Source organism: Musa acuminata, chromosome BXJ1-8, assembly GCF_036884655.1.
Source record: "Musa acuminata AAA Group cultivar baxijiao chromosome BXJ1-8, Cavendish_Baxijiao_AAA, whole genome shotgun sequence".
NCBI classification, from domain to species: domain Eukaryota; kingdom Viridiplantae; phylum Streptophyta; class Magnoliopsida; order Zingiberales; family Musaceae; genus Musa; species Musa acuminata.
The window spans coordinates 13,835,675-13,849,347 of record NC_088334.1 but is presented as its reverse complement, the minus strand read 5'-3'; the positions used below and the strand labels follow the sequence as shown (position 1 = coordinate 13,849,347).

The following is a 13,673-nucleotide window of genomic DNA, read 5'->3' as shown; positions in this document are numbered from 1 at the left end:
TAGCTTCAGTCTGCAGCAAGCTTGTTGGATAGATTGACCATCAACGGCAGGGGGGGTTGCGCTGCACCTGGTTGGTTGGCATTCAAACATTGTGGGCAGCAGAGAGACATGGGGACGAGCATCCGATGTGATCCTCACATGGCCAGCCACCAGAGAAGGAGAAGGGGAGATGGTGGGACCGTGACATGCCTCTGAAAGTCCACAGCAGCAGATAGATAGATAGATAGATAGATAGATAGATAGATGATCACATGGTGATATCCGCTATATGTCATCCGAACAGAGATAGAGAGAGGGATAGTGCGATTTTTGTGATGATGCATGAGCTGTGTTGTCAGCCAATTGAGAACAAAAGAGGGAATGGCGAGACGCCTGGTGACTGCTCACATGCTTAGGTTCTCTGCTCTTCTTTGTTCGGAGGACTTGCTGCGTCGAGAAGAACATGGCCAAACTCATCATCGTAATAACAACGGGATCCAGTGGGTGAATGAGCGGTGCCAAGTAAATGAAGTCGCAGCAGCAGCAGCTGGTACCGTGACGATACTAGAACTGCAAGTTCGTCTAATTCATTCGTTTTATTTCAACTCGAGAATTCATGCAATGCAGCACGATCGATACAATGGGTAGGTTGGAGCCATGGATCCTCACTCACTCGATATCCTTTGTCTAGTTTAACCACCTTTATTTGGTCCGGTTACTGATGATTGATTCCAGGGTCTTTGTGGTGATGGGCGTGAAACAGAGGGTCAAGCGGGGACGTTCCATCCAACAACAGAATGCGGACGCTCAATCTTCCACAGGGAAATAAATAAGACGCAGCTTTCTTCAACATTTAACATCACGAGACTTTTATGCCGCACTGTTTTGATGCACGTATTATATAGCGTGTTATTAGCAGCCGATCAAAAATCGACGACGGAGTACCGCTGCCACAGACCTGATGAAGACGGCCCACATCCTCTCCGGAACCACCAACCTCCGCAAAAGAGACGGTTAGGAAGAGTACCGGCATCGCGGCCCGTACAACTGTTCCGTGTTCTACTACTTACCTCCCTCCCTCGCCGTCGCCGTCGCCGCCGCCTGTCTCGAATGTTTCAGCGGCTCCCGACTCCATCGATGGCGGCCTCTCCTCCTTCTGCTACTCCCCCTCTCATATTTCCCCTTGCGTCTCCATCTAGAATCCACCAGGTTTACAGAGGGAGCGGCGTGAGGAGAGGACGAAGCTTGGAGGAGAACAGGAAGCGACCCCCCGGCGGGTGGATTTCGGCGGAGGTCAAGGCGAGGCCACACAAAAGATCGAGGTAATGCCATCAATTCATGCATCTCCCTGTCGATTCGTCTCCTTCCAAGAACGCTTCTCTCCTCGTCGCTCTTCTGTTGTTGCCTACCTACTTGATGCTACCTCGCCTCGTGGTTGGTTGGTTGCGTCGTTTGGTTCTTGTTCTTGGCATCCGCCTTTTGCTGTTTCGTTCAGGGTGTCACTGCCGAGAATACCATCGTCGAATCGTTTTGTTCGTGCCGTCGGCGACCCATTAGTCGAGTACAAGGAACCGGTGTTCCAGTGGGAGAAAGCAAATGACGCCTGGAAGCTTTGGGATTTCGTGCCGCTCGGCTGTGAGTTCCTTCTCCTCCCCTCGTCATTAACTTTGCCTGCTGTATCTTATTTCGTTCGAAAGAACCTACGTCTTACTGCTTATGCTCAATTCGAAACACCAACCTAAGGGAAATGCGGCGTGTTCTTGTGTATACAAAGCATCGTCTCCTGCATTGACCACGTTAGTATCATCATATCGAGAGTGCGAATAAGAAATAAAAAAGAGAATAAGAACAGCAGAAGCAATGATATCATCATCGGGAGATTACAAAATACGCTTTTGCTCTCGAACACACATGCATAGTGGAATGATTATTGCGCGACTTCAATGGCGTACACGATGGGAAGCCTTTAATCATGAAATGCTTGAAATGGATTGGCTCCTGTAGATTTGACACATAGGTACAAAAGTAACTAATTAAAGAGCCAAGCATTTTGGGCAAAATGGAAGAGCTCTTAATTTGGAATATACATGATTAAACTCCATGTTGAACACCTGATCGTTAAACTCGCTTTACGAAAGGCCTCGTGCATGGTCTTAAGATTAGAATAGATACCATTTTTGTCTAGCAATGCTCGATGATTGTTCGCGTGTTAAGCGTAACACACGGCTCCTACCACCGGCGAATGATGGAAACATAGTCGGAGAGGTAGCTTGATGTTGAGACAATGGCTTCCTTGACAGGTAATATTAGCATGAGGGATAAGGATCCTGCTGCGACGTTCGAAGCAGATAAGAGAAGGGCCGAAGAGACCTTGGAGCGATTGCAACGTCAAGTCGAGCTGGAGTGTGAGATTCACAGAGCATATCCGTTTTTGTCCGAGAAGGCCTTGTTGCCCTTGTGGCAGCTGCTCCCAAGGGGTTCAACGTCTTCACCGAACTCAGAGGAGGAACGATCGCAAGAATCAGCACCGGTCCCCCTAGTAGCTGGGTGGCAGCTATCACCTATTTTTGGTTCGGAACCGGAGGAGGAACAGCATCATCAGTCGGAGATTCCCTCTCCTAAGCTCCGGGCTTGGCTTGCGGAGTTGCAGCAAAATGGTCGCTTTAGATCTATGCCTCTCGGTGGCTCAAGGAGCAACTCAGTCGGCTATAATTCGGAACCTCAGCCTGAGCCTTATCTGGACTCGCAACCGAGTTTCCAGCAGATGCCTCACCTGACGTCCGGTGACAAGCACTGCATGATATGGAAATATGAGCCTAGCGATGGGCAGTACCTGGAATCAAGCTCGGAGCTTCATGAGTTGAAGCACAATGCGCCAGTCATGCAGCATGGCGATCAGCAGCAGCCTCTCTACTCGCCATGCGATTCCGCGACAGCACGCAGTGAGCAGCGGTGCACGGAAGACTTGATGCCCACACCAGGAGCTGAGAAGGTTGAGCAGTACAACTTGAGGTACTCGAAGCAAAGGTTCGGCAGCAAGTGGCAACATGTACCCTGTACATACGGTCCTGCACCGAGCACGCAGGCAAGCTCGGCGCACTCGATTCATGCAGTACTGGACTTGCCCCGCGACGATCAGCGGCATTCAGGAAGCTACCATGGATCTCTCCGGTGGTTCCAAGCCTGGTGAGGTCCTGTAAAGCACACCGTGCGGATGTGACAGTGCTCGTCACAAGCCTACCATTCATGTCCGGTAGGAATGCAGAAAATGAATGCTTTCTGCCGGTAATGGTCTGATAAAAATCAGCTTGCCATGGCTGGTTCACCCTTCATACCGAAAAGGTCGTGGATGCAGATTTGTCGGACAAGGGGAGCCCAAGAATTTGACCAGAAAAATTTGTCTCGGTGGGAGGGGATGTATCACCCTCACACACTGGTATTCTCACAAGAGAAACATCGTAGAACAAAGAGACATAGCAACTTTGAGCGACTGTTTCTAGTTGAAAGTGTGGTTTCAGCTAGCATTTCATCCAGCTTGTGCCGTACATTTTGCGAAGAGCATAAGAAGTGACTTTTCGAAAGGAAACTAGTTGCTGATTCTTGCGTTACATCAGGTTTCAGTAAAGGCCAAATTTTAGATACGATTTCTCCTTCGAGACTCGGCTCTATACTTTTTCCCTGCTACGTCTTGACGTCCTCCATAGGTTGTTGGCCTCCGCAGCAGAGAGAGAGAGAGAGAGAGAGAGAGAGAGAGAGAGAGAGAACAAACAGATCGACGTATTGATCGAACCACGTATAACAAAGAGAAGAGAGCATGGGAGCAGAGACAGCGACTCCACAAAAAAGCTACTGGAGAGAGCAACACGACGGCGTTCCTCATCAGCTTGGGCTGGAGCTTGCCGTGCAGTGGCAACTCGCTTAAAACCTCTCCGGTCTGCCACTAGAAAGCCGATGTATGCCAGATGGGCAGGACAGATTAATCTCCACCAAAATATGTCTCTGACAACAACAGGGTGGGTTAAAAGTTTTCCGACTCCATGGCGCAGCTACTTGTTCTACGATCACCAATAACTTGGATGGAAAACAAACCTCAAACATGTTACCGCACACGATGAGATTGGGATGCAAGGGCGAGCGGTGCACCAAAGGAAGAAGAATGGATACAGCGCGCACGCTACTTCGTCTCTGGGTGTCTCCGAACCCAATTGAGCGTTTCATGATGGAAGTGCTCTTGATCGGGAAGGAACAATCCATATCGTCAATCGATGGGCAAACTAGCGAACATGCTGTGACCAAGTATTCTTATAAACAAACCTTTGTCACTGCTGTTCCGAAGCTTGCATTGCCATTTTCCAAACAACAAGTATACCAAAAATAATCAAGGAGGGACCCCCACCGAGGCCGCTGTCCAATCGATAATGCTGCTAAAACACCTTTAGCCAAAAGTGCGTGGTCCACCACACCCACACTCCTCGGTTCTCATCGGTGAATCCGCTTCAGCCGAGTAACAGAGATTAAATGTGAAATTGCCTCTCTCTTTTTTTTTTCTTTTTTTTAAAGGGTGACAGACTGAGATTCCTGCTCACTTTTTATGTATTATTTTTTAGGCCGGACTCTGCTGCACCAGCAAGTGTCTATATATGTACGCAGTCACAGAGTCCCCCCAATTCTTCTCCACCGCCAGCGAATGTGAGTAACAAACAAAACAAATACCCCTCCCTCCCACTTCTTCTTATCCTCGTCTTCCCCCAGAAGAGTAAACCGCCAAAGCCCATTTGCAACAAGACGATGGGTGGCGGTGGCAGAGGAACGGCTGGAGCGATGGAGATCGTAGAGGCGTCTGAGAAGGAGGAAGAGGATGAGGAGATCTCGCCGATCGAGCAGGTGCGGCTGACGGTGACGAACACGGACGACCCGACGCTGCCGGTGTGGACGTTCCGAATGTGGTTCCTGGGGCTGGCGTCCGTCTGCCTGATGTCGTTCCTCAACCAGTTCTTCTCGTACCGCAGCGAGCCGCTGGTGATCACGCAGATCACCGTGCAGGTGGCGTCGCTGCCGCTGGGCCACTTTCTGGCCCGGGTGCTACCCACGTGGAGGTTCCGGCTGCCGGGGCTGGGGCAGCGGGAGTTCTCCCTCAACCCGGGGCCCTTCAACATGAAGGAGCACGTTCTCATCTCCATCTTCGCCAACGCCGGGTGCGCCTTCGGCAACGGCTCCGCCTACGCCGTCGGCATCGTCAACATCATCAGGGCCTTCTACAAGCGGAGTATCAGCTTAATCGCCGGCTGGCTGCTCATCATCACCACCCAGGTTCGGCGTCGATGCGATGATGTCCTCCTCTTCATTTGATTCGTTCTAGAATTGGAATGGGTTCGGTGAACCGATCAATTCGAATCGACTCATGGGTTGTGTTTGCGTGCGTTGCGCAGGTGTTGGGGTACGGATGGGCGGGGCTGATGAGGCGGTACGTGGTGGAGCCGGCGCACATGTGGTGGCCCAGCACACTCGTGCAGGTCTCGCTCTTCCGGTAATTGTTCTTCGACCTTCTTCCTTCTCTTTGCTATTCGATCCTTCCTTCAACTCGCCATGATGCTCGCTCGCTTACTGCATTCTATTTCGATTCCTCCGAATGATCCCTCTGTTGCACAGCTGAATCCGTCTCGTCATTCACCGTGTTTCCATTTTACCCTGGTATACCAAGTACAAGACACGCCATTGTTCCATCCAACTCAACCTCCTCTTGCCTTGGGAACTTCCATCTTCACCATTCTAATCCTTGATCTGCCATTAGTTTATTTTTCGACTCCACCGGTGCCGAGGATCCGCATTTCTACGCTACATCTCCGTCGGGCATGTGATAGGAATCTGGACCCTCCCATGTCAAATCCACCGACCATGTTGGTATTGCTTTTTTGAATGATCGGTTGCGATCACGCTTCTTCATCGGTGACTCCCGCATTCCTCCCTTTTTCTTAAATCCTACGCGGCCTCGTGTATTGTGCACCTCCGTTCACGTGACACCGGTGACGTAACACCGCACCCACCGATGTGACGCGGATGGAGATCCCGTTGTTTCCATAACATCCGTAAGAAGGAAAAATGAGATGAACGGTTTTGAATGTCAAGTTTGTTACGGATGCCTTTTTTTTTATTCCAGTAACATCTTTCTTATCTCCTAGTATATCTGTTGCTGTCTCGTAGGCCGAGCAGAACTGATGATCCGCCGTTGATACAAATTAAAATGGAACCTAACGATCATAAGCCATAAGCCCACAAGAAAGAATCAAAGCTTTAGGTATTATTTGATCGATATGCACACGTATAATTTCAACCGAAAACACCTCATTCATATAGATACACATTTGAATCATGTACCATGATTTATGATAGTTTTAAATGATACCTTATTTTCCTAGTTGAAATTAAGAATTTTTGGAACAGAATTTAATCGATTATTAAGAAAAAAAAAATCAAAGTAACCAAGCCAATATGAATTCATAGATGGACCCTTTGAATTAACTCCTCGTTATGATCCCTACTACCTCAAAAGCTTCTTTTCATCTTATCTATGTCTCTAGGAGAGCTACGGCCACATCAGATAAGGAAAAAAAATTTCTTGGGGGGTAAATACAAAAGGCCACCCTAGTTTTCGTTATTATAAATTGCAAATTTAAAAGCGAGCTTTCTACTGATCGCAGAGCGTTGCATGAGAAAGAAGACGGCCGAATTCGCCGCATTTCGAGAGCCAAGTTCTTCGTCATCGTGCTCATCTGCAGCTTCTGCTGGTACACGGTGCCAGGGTACTTCTTCCCGACCATCACCAGCATGTCGTGGGTCTGCTGGTTGTTCTCCAATTCTGTCACGGCCCAGCAGCTCGGGTCCGGCCTGAATGGGTTGGCCATCGGCGCCTTCACCCTCGACTGGTCCACCGTCGTTTCCTTCCTCGGCAGCCCGCTGGTGTCCCCTTTCTTCGCCATCGTCAACGTCTTCATCGGCTTCGTCATCTTCGTATACATCGTCATACCCGTGGCCTATTGGGGTCTCAACTCGTTCGATGCCAAGACTTTTCCCATCTTCTCCTCGGAGCTGTTCGCTGCGACTGGCCAAAAGTACAACATCACTGCCATCGTGAACGATCGGTTCGAGATCGACATGGCGGCTTATGAGAAGCAAGGAAGGATCAATTTGAGCATGTTCTTTGCTCTAAGCTATGGTTTCGGATTTGCTGCCATCGCAGCTACGTTCACCCATGTTATGTTCTTCTACGGCAGGTATGTTCCTCGCTTGCATCTCTCTCTCTGTCTCTATTTCTTACTAAACTGAAACTTAATTTACGGCTTCCTTGTTGTTGCTCTAGATCATCTTCTAGCGTGCAAAATTACTACATCAAATCGGTCCATTTATTTTCCTTGCAAACGAATGGTAGCATAAAGGCAAACTTTCAACAGAGTACACTCGGAGAATGTTTTATTGACAGTATCTACATACCTATAATCGGCGGTCGTTTCTCTAAGAATTGCATTTGAGATAGAATGGTTCGAGAAGAATCAAATCAAACTATTATGTAATTGTCACATGGTGCAGGGAGATCCACGACCGGTACCGTGCTTCTTATAAAGGGAAGCCAGACATCCACACGCGCTTGATGCACAAGTACGCGGACATCCCCGGCTGGTGGTTCTACTCTCTGCTCCTACTGACCGTGGCGGTGTCGGTGGTGCTCTGCACGGTGCTCAAAGATCAAGTTCAGCTGCCAGTCTGGGGGCTCTTTTTCGCCTGCGCTCTTGCCTTCATCTTCACCCTCCCCATCAGCATCATTACTGCCACCACCAACCAGGTAACAATCTTTTTGCGTCTCTTCCTTTTTTTCGCTACTGTATCTGAACCGGTATTGCTGCTGCTTTGGACGGATGGGAAAAAGACTCCGGGCCTCAACATCATCACCGAATACATGATGGGTCTACTGCAACCGGGGAAGCCCATCTCCAATGTCTGCTTCAAAGTGTATGGTTACATGAGCATGGCCCAGGCCGTGTCCTTCCTGGCGGATTTTAAGCTTGGCCATTACATGAAGATCCCACCCAGATCCATGTTCCTGGTTCAGGTAAGGAGTACCACTCAACTCGTGAATTCGCTACTGACACCGCGTGTCACATGCAACTCGTCATCGTCCGCTGAGCTGAGCCAATTCTGTGACAGCTGATAGGCACCATCATCGCCGGAACCATCAACATCACCGTGGCGCACTGGATGCTGGGATCCATCGATAACATATGCGACCGAGCTCGGCTGCCCCGGAACAGCCCCTGGACGTGCCCGGGCGACCGGGTCTTCTTCGACGCCTCGGTCATCTGGGGATTGGTGGGGCCCAGGCGCATCTTTGGGCCGCTGGGAAACTACGGATCCCTCAACTGGTTCTTCCTGGGCGGCGCCATCGGTCCCGTGCTGGTGTGGGGCCTGCACAGGGCGTTCCCGGCTCGGTCGTGGATCCCCTTGGTCAACCTCCCGGTGCTGCTGGGGGCGACGGGGATCATGCCCCCGGCCAGCCCCATCAACTTCACGGCGTGGGTCGTGGTGGGCACCGTCTTCAACTACGCGGTGTACCGCCGGCGGAAGAAGTGGTGGGAGCGGTTCAACTACATTCTGTCGGCGGCCATGGACGCGGGAGTCGCCTTCATGGGCGTCCTGCTATACTTCGCGCTCAACATGGAGAACACGAGCATCGACTGGTGGGGAACTGATGAGCACTGCCCGCTCGCCACGTGTCCGACAGCCAAAGGGGTGCAAGTGGACGGCTGTCCGGTCTTCTGAGTCTCGTCGACTTTGACTCGCCCTAGCCTAGCTTATTTTTCGGACGTGTGGTGGTGGTGGTGTTTCAGCTGAAATTTCAATTAGGTGTTTGTGTTGCTATTCCTGCCGAGATCTAGAGATATATCAGAATAACGGGGTGGGCGTAGCCTAGCAGCAGTCATGTTTTTTTTTTTTTTTTTTTTGTAGTTTTTATTCTTGGCTTTATCATTCGACACCATTCCATTTTATTTTGGCATCAAAAATGCTTTTTCACTCGTTCACTAATACTTCCTGCTATCTATCAGACATCAGACGGTGTTCGCCGACCTTGCATCTATGACGCGACGCCTCTTTCTTCCGCCTCTGTGGCAGCACTCTCTCTCTTTAGGCGGTCTGGATGTGACAAGTTACGCCAGCAAACACAATAGGAGCCCACCTCAAGATCATATCGAAATCAAATGTGTAAATAGAAAATACAACATCTAAAATGCCATATATGCATGTATGCGTCCGATATAAATGAATGCACCAAAGAATTAGATATATCTAGCTTGCATGTGCAAACTATGGCCTGCTCCATTCTTAAAGATTATGCATCTTTGACGCAATTGGAGCGTAAGCATGGAAGGGTAAGTTTTTAGATGTTCTTGAGGATTGTATTAACATCCTTCAACTCCATCATCAAGTCTCTCATTACACGTTTTATGAATAGAAACCATGAATAATAATACCCCACACACACACACACGCTATACACGGCAGCAGGCTGGCAGGCTGGCAGGCAGGCAGGCATAGAAAAGAAATCATAGGATCGTCCCTTGGGCAGGTTCGGGTTTGTCCTGATGCTTGGTTGGTGAATCTTTTGAGGTCGGTGAATCGTCTGAAGTTGTTGAATCTTTCGAAGAGGTGGTCGAATCTTTGGGATCCCCCAGTTCGTCGTGACCCTTGGCCAACTGCTCCTCAACTTTGCGCCGTTCCTGCTCCGTCGCAGCCTTATCCATTGCCTTGGTTCCAACATCACTAGCAACCCTGGCAACCTTACCGAAGGCCCCCGTCACCCATGCTGCCCCGGTGAACACATACCTGTTCTTCATGATGGCCGCACCGGCAGTGCTAACCTTCTGCTCCGCAGCTGCAATGGCTGATCTCGTCTTCTCCGACACCTGATATTTCTGATCCATTTCCATCACCTTCTCGTTGACGACAGCAGTGCCCATGCTTATTTTCTCGCTTAACCCCATCCTTTTGTCCAGATCCGAGACTTTGGCTGAAGCTGTGGATGTCAACTGGTGCTTCTCATCGAAAGACTTTGCCTTGTTCAGTGCATCCTTCCCCAGGACGAATCCCTTGGCCAGCATAGTGGTGACAACATTCTCCGCCTTCCGAACAGCAGATCCGATGCCGCCGGCACCCTCATCGCCATCGTTCGACTATTCAAGCGAGATCATCAGAAAAAGAGTGTTACGAGTAGTTTATATAAATTAAAGAAGAAGAAGAAGAAGAAAAGAGCGGGCGTAGTGTACTGCAGGAGGAATTAAGACGGTAGCTGGGAGTTGGTAATCCACGGCGGGTGTGATGTCGATGACTAGATCACATATTTTTGCACCCTGCACTTTGAAATGAAAACCAATTTAGAAGATCAAAAACGAAAAACCAAGAACAAAGCTCTGTAATTTTATCCTCCAAGTAAGATGACTAATAACAACATTTCCTTTCCTAGGCAAAAAAAAAAACTAGTACTTCACAATTCCAAATCTTTGTAAACAAGAGTTATGTCCTTGCGCGACCATGACCATGATTCTAATGGAAACCGCTATCCATAAAGCACCACGAACTGAATTGAAATTCAGCACCAAGGCAGAGAGATCAATAAATGAAAAACCAGATTCACCATAATTTACAAATAAATTCTTTTTTCTTTTTTTTTTTAACCGAGTAACCTATGTGGAGATACCAAACGTACCGTAAGAAGAAGCGCAGTCTCCGCTCCTTGTGAATCTTTAAATGTGACATAGGCAACCTGAGATGACTCATCTACACTGCAAAAAGGGAACGGAAGCGTAGCAAATGCATATGCATCAGAAAGAAAGGTGCATAAATGACGGACATTATGTGTGAGTACAGACCTTTGCACTTCGATGTACACGATGTCACCAGAAAATGAAAAGAATTCCTTTATATCTTGCACTGATGCACCGCAGGAGACATTGCTAATCTTTACCGTACTTACCTGCAGAAGCAATAATTACTCTCTGATCAGGACTATTTTCTCACCGATGATCAAATGACATACCAAGAACATAGCATCGAAAGAAGAACCTCGATGGTCTAAGTTGCAATGCTTTAGAGTCAAAGAAGCAGAATAGTTTAAAAAAAAAAGGCTATCCAGCAAACTTTCACAAATCAAAACATTTCAGAACAAAGATCACCTACTGCGCGTAGCAAGATCAGGCATTTTCTGGTTTTCAGCAAGTCAAGAAGCTATTAACAGACAGACAGACAGACAAACATAGCAAAATCAACAAAACTCATTAGATCGGCCAGGAAAATGCCAAAAAAAATTTGTTCTTGGAAGTCGACTTGTGCTTCTTCTACTCGTTTGAGGTAAAATCAGAAGGTGCATGCCTTGCAAATTATACTTCGATCAATATTTTCATACAATAATAATAAGCAGAGATGGTATATGAGAAGGGACCTTAGTGCAATGATAAGATTCCTCCTTTGTAACCTAGTTGACCAAAAGATAGTAGCAACTATTCTTTTTGTTAATAAGAGAAAACAGCAACAGATATATGATATTATGCTAGACCAAAAGCATGGAAAGTGGGAGGGGAACAAAAGGCTTAGAGAAGAGAGGCAAGAGAAGAATGTAACAACACTACTTTAAACGTTTAAACAACCTACCGATAAGACTGATCATAAGATAGACAAGTTAGTATCTACATACAAGTTAGTATCTACATCTGGAGAATTGGTGGATACATGGTAGGTTTAGGAGACAAATCATGGGTCAAATGCAGTTAAAAGACACCAATAGCTCCATAAGTAGGGTTACAGAGGCGGTAGATTAGAGGATGTTGTAGAAGAAACAACAAACTTGAAGGAGCTAATGTAAGCTACTCAGCTTAAGAGAGTAAAAGGGAAGATCGCATGTTCTGTTATCACATTACACAGACATCTTTTTGACACCTCACCAGCTCTAACAATCGTGTATCACGAAAACAATCTCGTGCGGGGAGGGGAGACGTTGTCATCGGTGTTACACAAAGAATCTGGAAAACAAAAAAATTGATAGCCATTCAATTCATTCATGAAAGCTCATGCAAAGGGGAAAACTAATCCAACAAATCCATAATAACAACCTATTGTTAACTATCATCAACAAATGGAACGCCCACGAACCCGGCACGCAAAGATGGTGCGACTTGAAACAAGATTAGACACCGGCGATCAGAAATGTGTCTCGGATCTTAGCATACCGCGGTTAACGCACGGTTATAAGACGGCATCGATATCTGACCAAAAAACCTACAAATTCCTTTTGGGTTACAATGCTTAAAGAATCATAAAAATGATCTACAGATCAAAGATGCCAATTTCGGAGAAGTGGAGCAATCATTCCAAAGCCAAACTACAACGCACGATCTCAATAGAATAGCTCAACGTGTACGATTCCTATCGCCATCAAGTGCTCGATAATCCTAATTGATGGCGTCAATCTCCAATGATCCAAAGAATGATGGAAGAGAGAAAGAAAATAAAATTCTACCTCAATCTGATCAGATTCTAATCTGACAGAAACCCTAACCATATATTTGCAACCAAAAAGAATCGAACCATTGGGATAAAACACACGGTTCTTCAAACATACGATCGGGGAAGATTCGAAGGCAGAACTCACCGTCATGGCTACCGATCCGGCGACGCGAACGAGGACGAGAAGAACAGAGGAGGGAGAGATCGAAGGAAGAGATGAAGACGAACGAGGAAAGCGGCAGGCGTGAGTTGGAGGAGAGGGACGAGCACTTTATAGGCGGTTCGATTGGGAAGGGTGTAACGGAAGGCCGCCGTTAACCGCATCCGTCCATTACGCGCCGCGGGCGCGATGGACGTGGCACGACGTGTGCGGCACTACGTCAAAAATAATTTTCTTTCGTTTTCCTATATATATTTTTTAATGTGGTGTGAGGATCGGATAATTAGCGGGGATGACAACCGGAGGACCAGACCAAACTCCATCCGGTCTCGTTTATGTCATTATATCATAAATTATATATATATATATATATATATATATATATATATTAATTATATATATATATTTATATATTTGATAATTGAACTTAATATCTATAATTTCAACATTGTATATATATATATATATATATATATATATAATAATAATAATAATAATAATGTATTTAAAAATATATAACCACTAAACTAATCTTAATTTTTTAAATACATTTTAAAATTTTATAATAAAATAATAAATAAAATATTTCATCAAGATTGGTTATGTGATGAAATGCACCATATGAATTTTAATTTGAGTGAAAATAATTTAACTTCTATTTATTTAATATTAATTATTATTTATGTAATTAATTAATATTTAACAGACACATCCTTAAAAGGATAAAGATGATAGTGATATAATTAATATATATTTTAATTTTAATAATATTATTTGTTTTTAAATTTTTATTGCTAGGTATTTTATATATTTTCTTTTTTACGTAGGATTCATTTTGCACATACATGTGAGCATGAAAATTAAAAAATAAGATTAATAAAGAAAATTATTAATCTATATATTTATTTGGTTTTTTTTAATATTTGGATATATTTGTTTTTGAATATTGTTATGATAGTAAAATATCATTATTATTTATAAAATTTTG

General features: G+C 46.1%; 2 protein-coding genes across 2 annotated transcripts; one reads left to right on the top strand and one right to left on the bottom strand.

Moving 5' to 3' along the window:
- The first annotated feature begins 4,637 nt into the window (after positions 1-4,637).
- Positions 4,638-9,017, top strand: LOC135587610 (oligopeptide transporter 4-like). The gene is made up of 6 exons (XM_065079213.1): positions 4,638-5,289; positions 5,409-5,506; positions 6,678-7,250; positions 7,564-7,816; positions 7,901-8,083; positions 8,179-9,017. The coding sequence occupies exons 1-6, from the start codon at positions 4,768-4,770 to the stop codon at positions 8,788-8,790; spliced, it is 2,241 nt and encodes a 746-aa protein (XP_064935285.1). The 5' UTR covers positions 4,638-4,767; the 3' UTR covers positions 8,791-9,017.
- Positions 9,018-9,325: 308 nt separating this feature from the next.
- On the bottom strand, positions 9,326-12,756 carry LOC103994579 (binding partner of ACD11 1). Its single transcript, XM_009414952.3, has 5 exons — positions 12,671-12,756; positions 10,896-10,999; positions 10,733-10,808; positions 10,293-10,376; positions 9,326-10,199 (listed from the first exon to the last, which is right to left on the bottom strand). The coding sequence occupies exons 1-5, from the start codon at positions 12,674-12,676 to the stop codon at positions 9,573-9,575; spliced, it is 897 nt and encodes a 298-aa protein (XP_009413227.2). The 5' UTR covers positions 12,677-12,756; the 3' UTR covers positions 9,326-9,572.
- Positions 12,757-13,673: the final 917 nt, after the last annotated feature.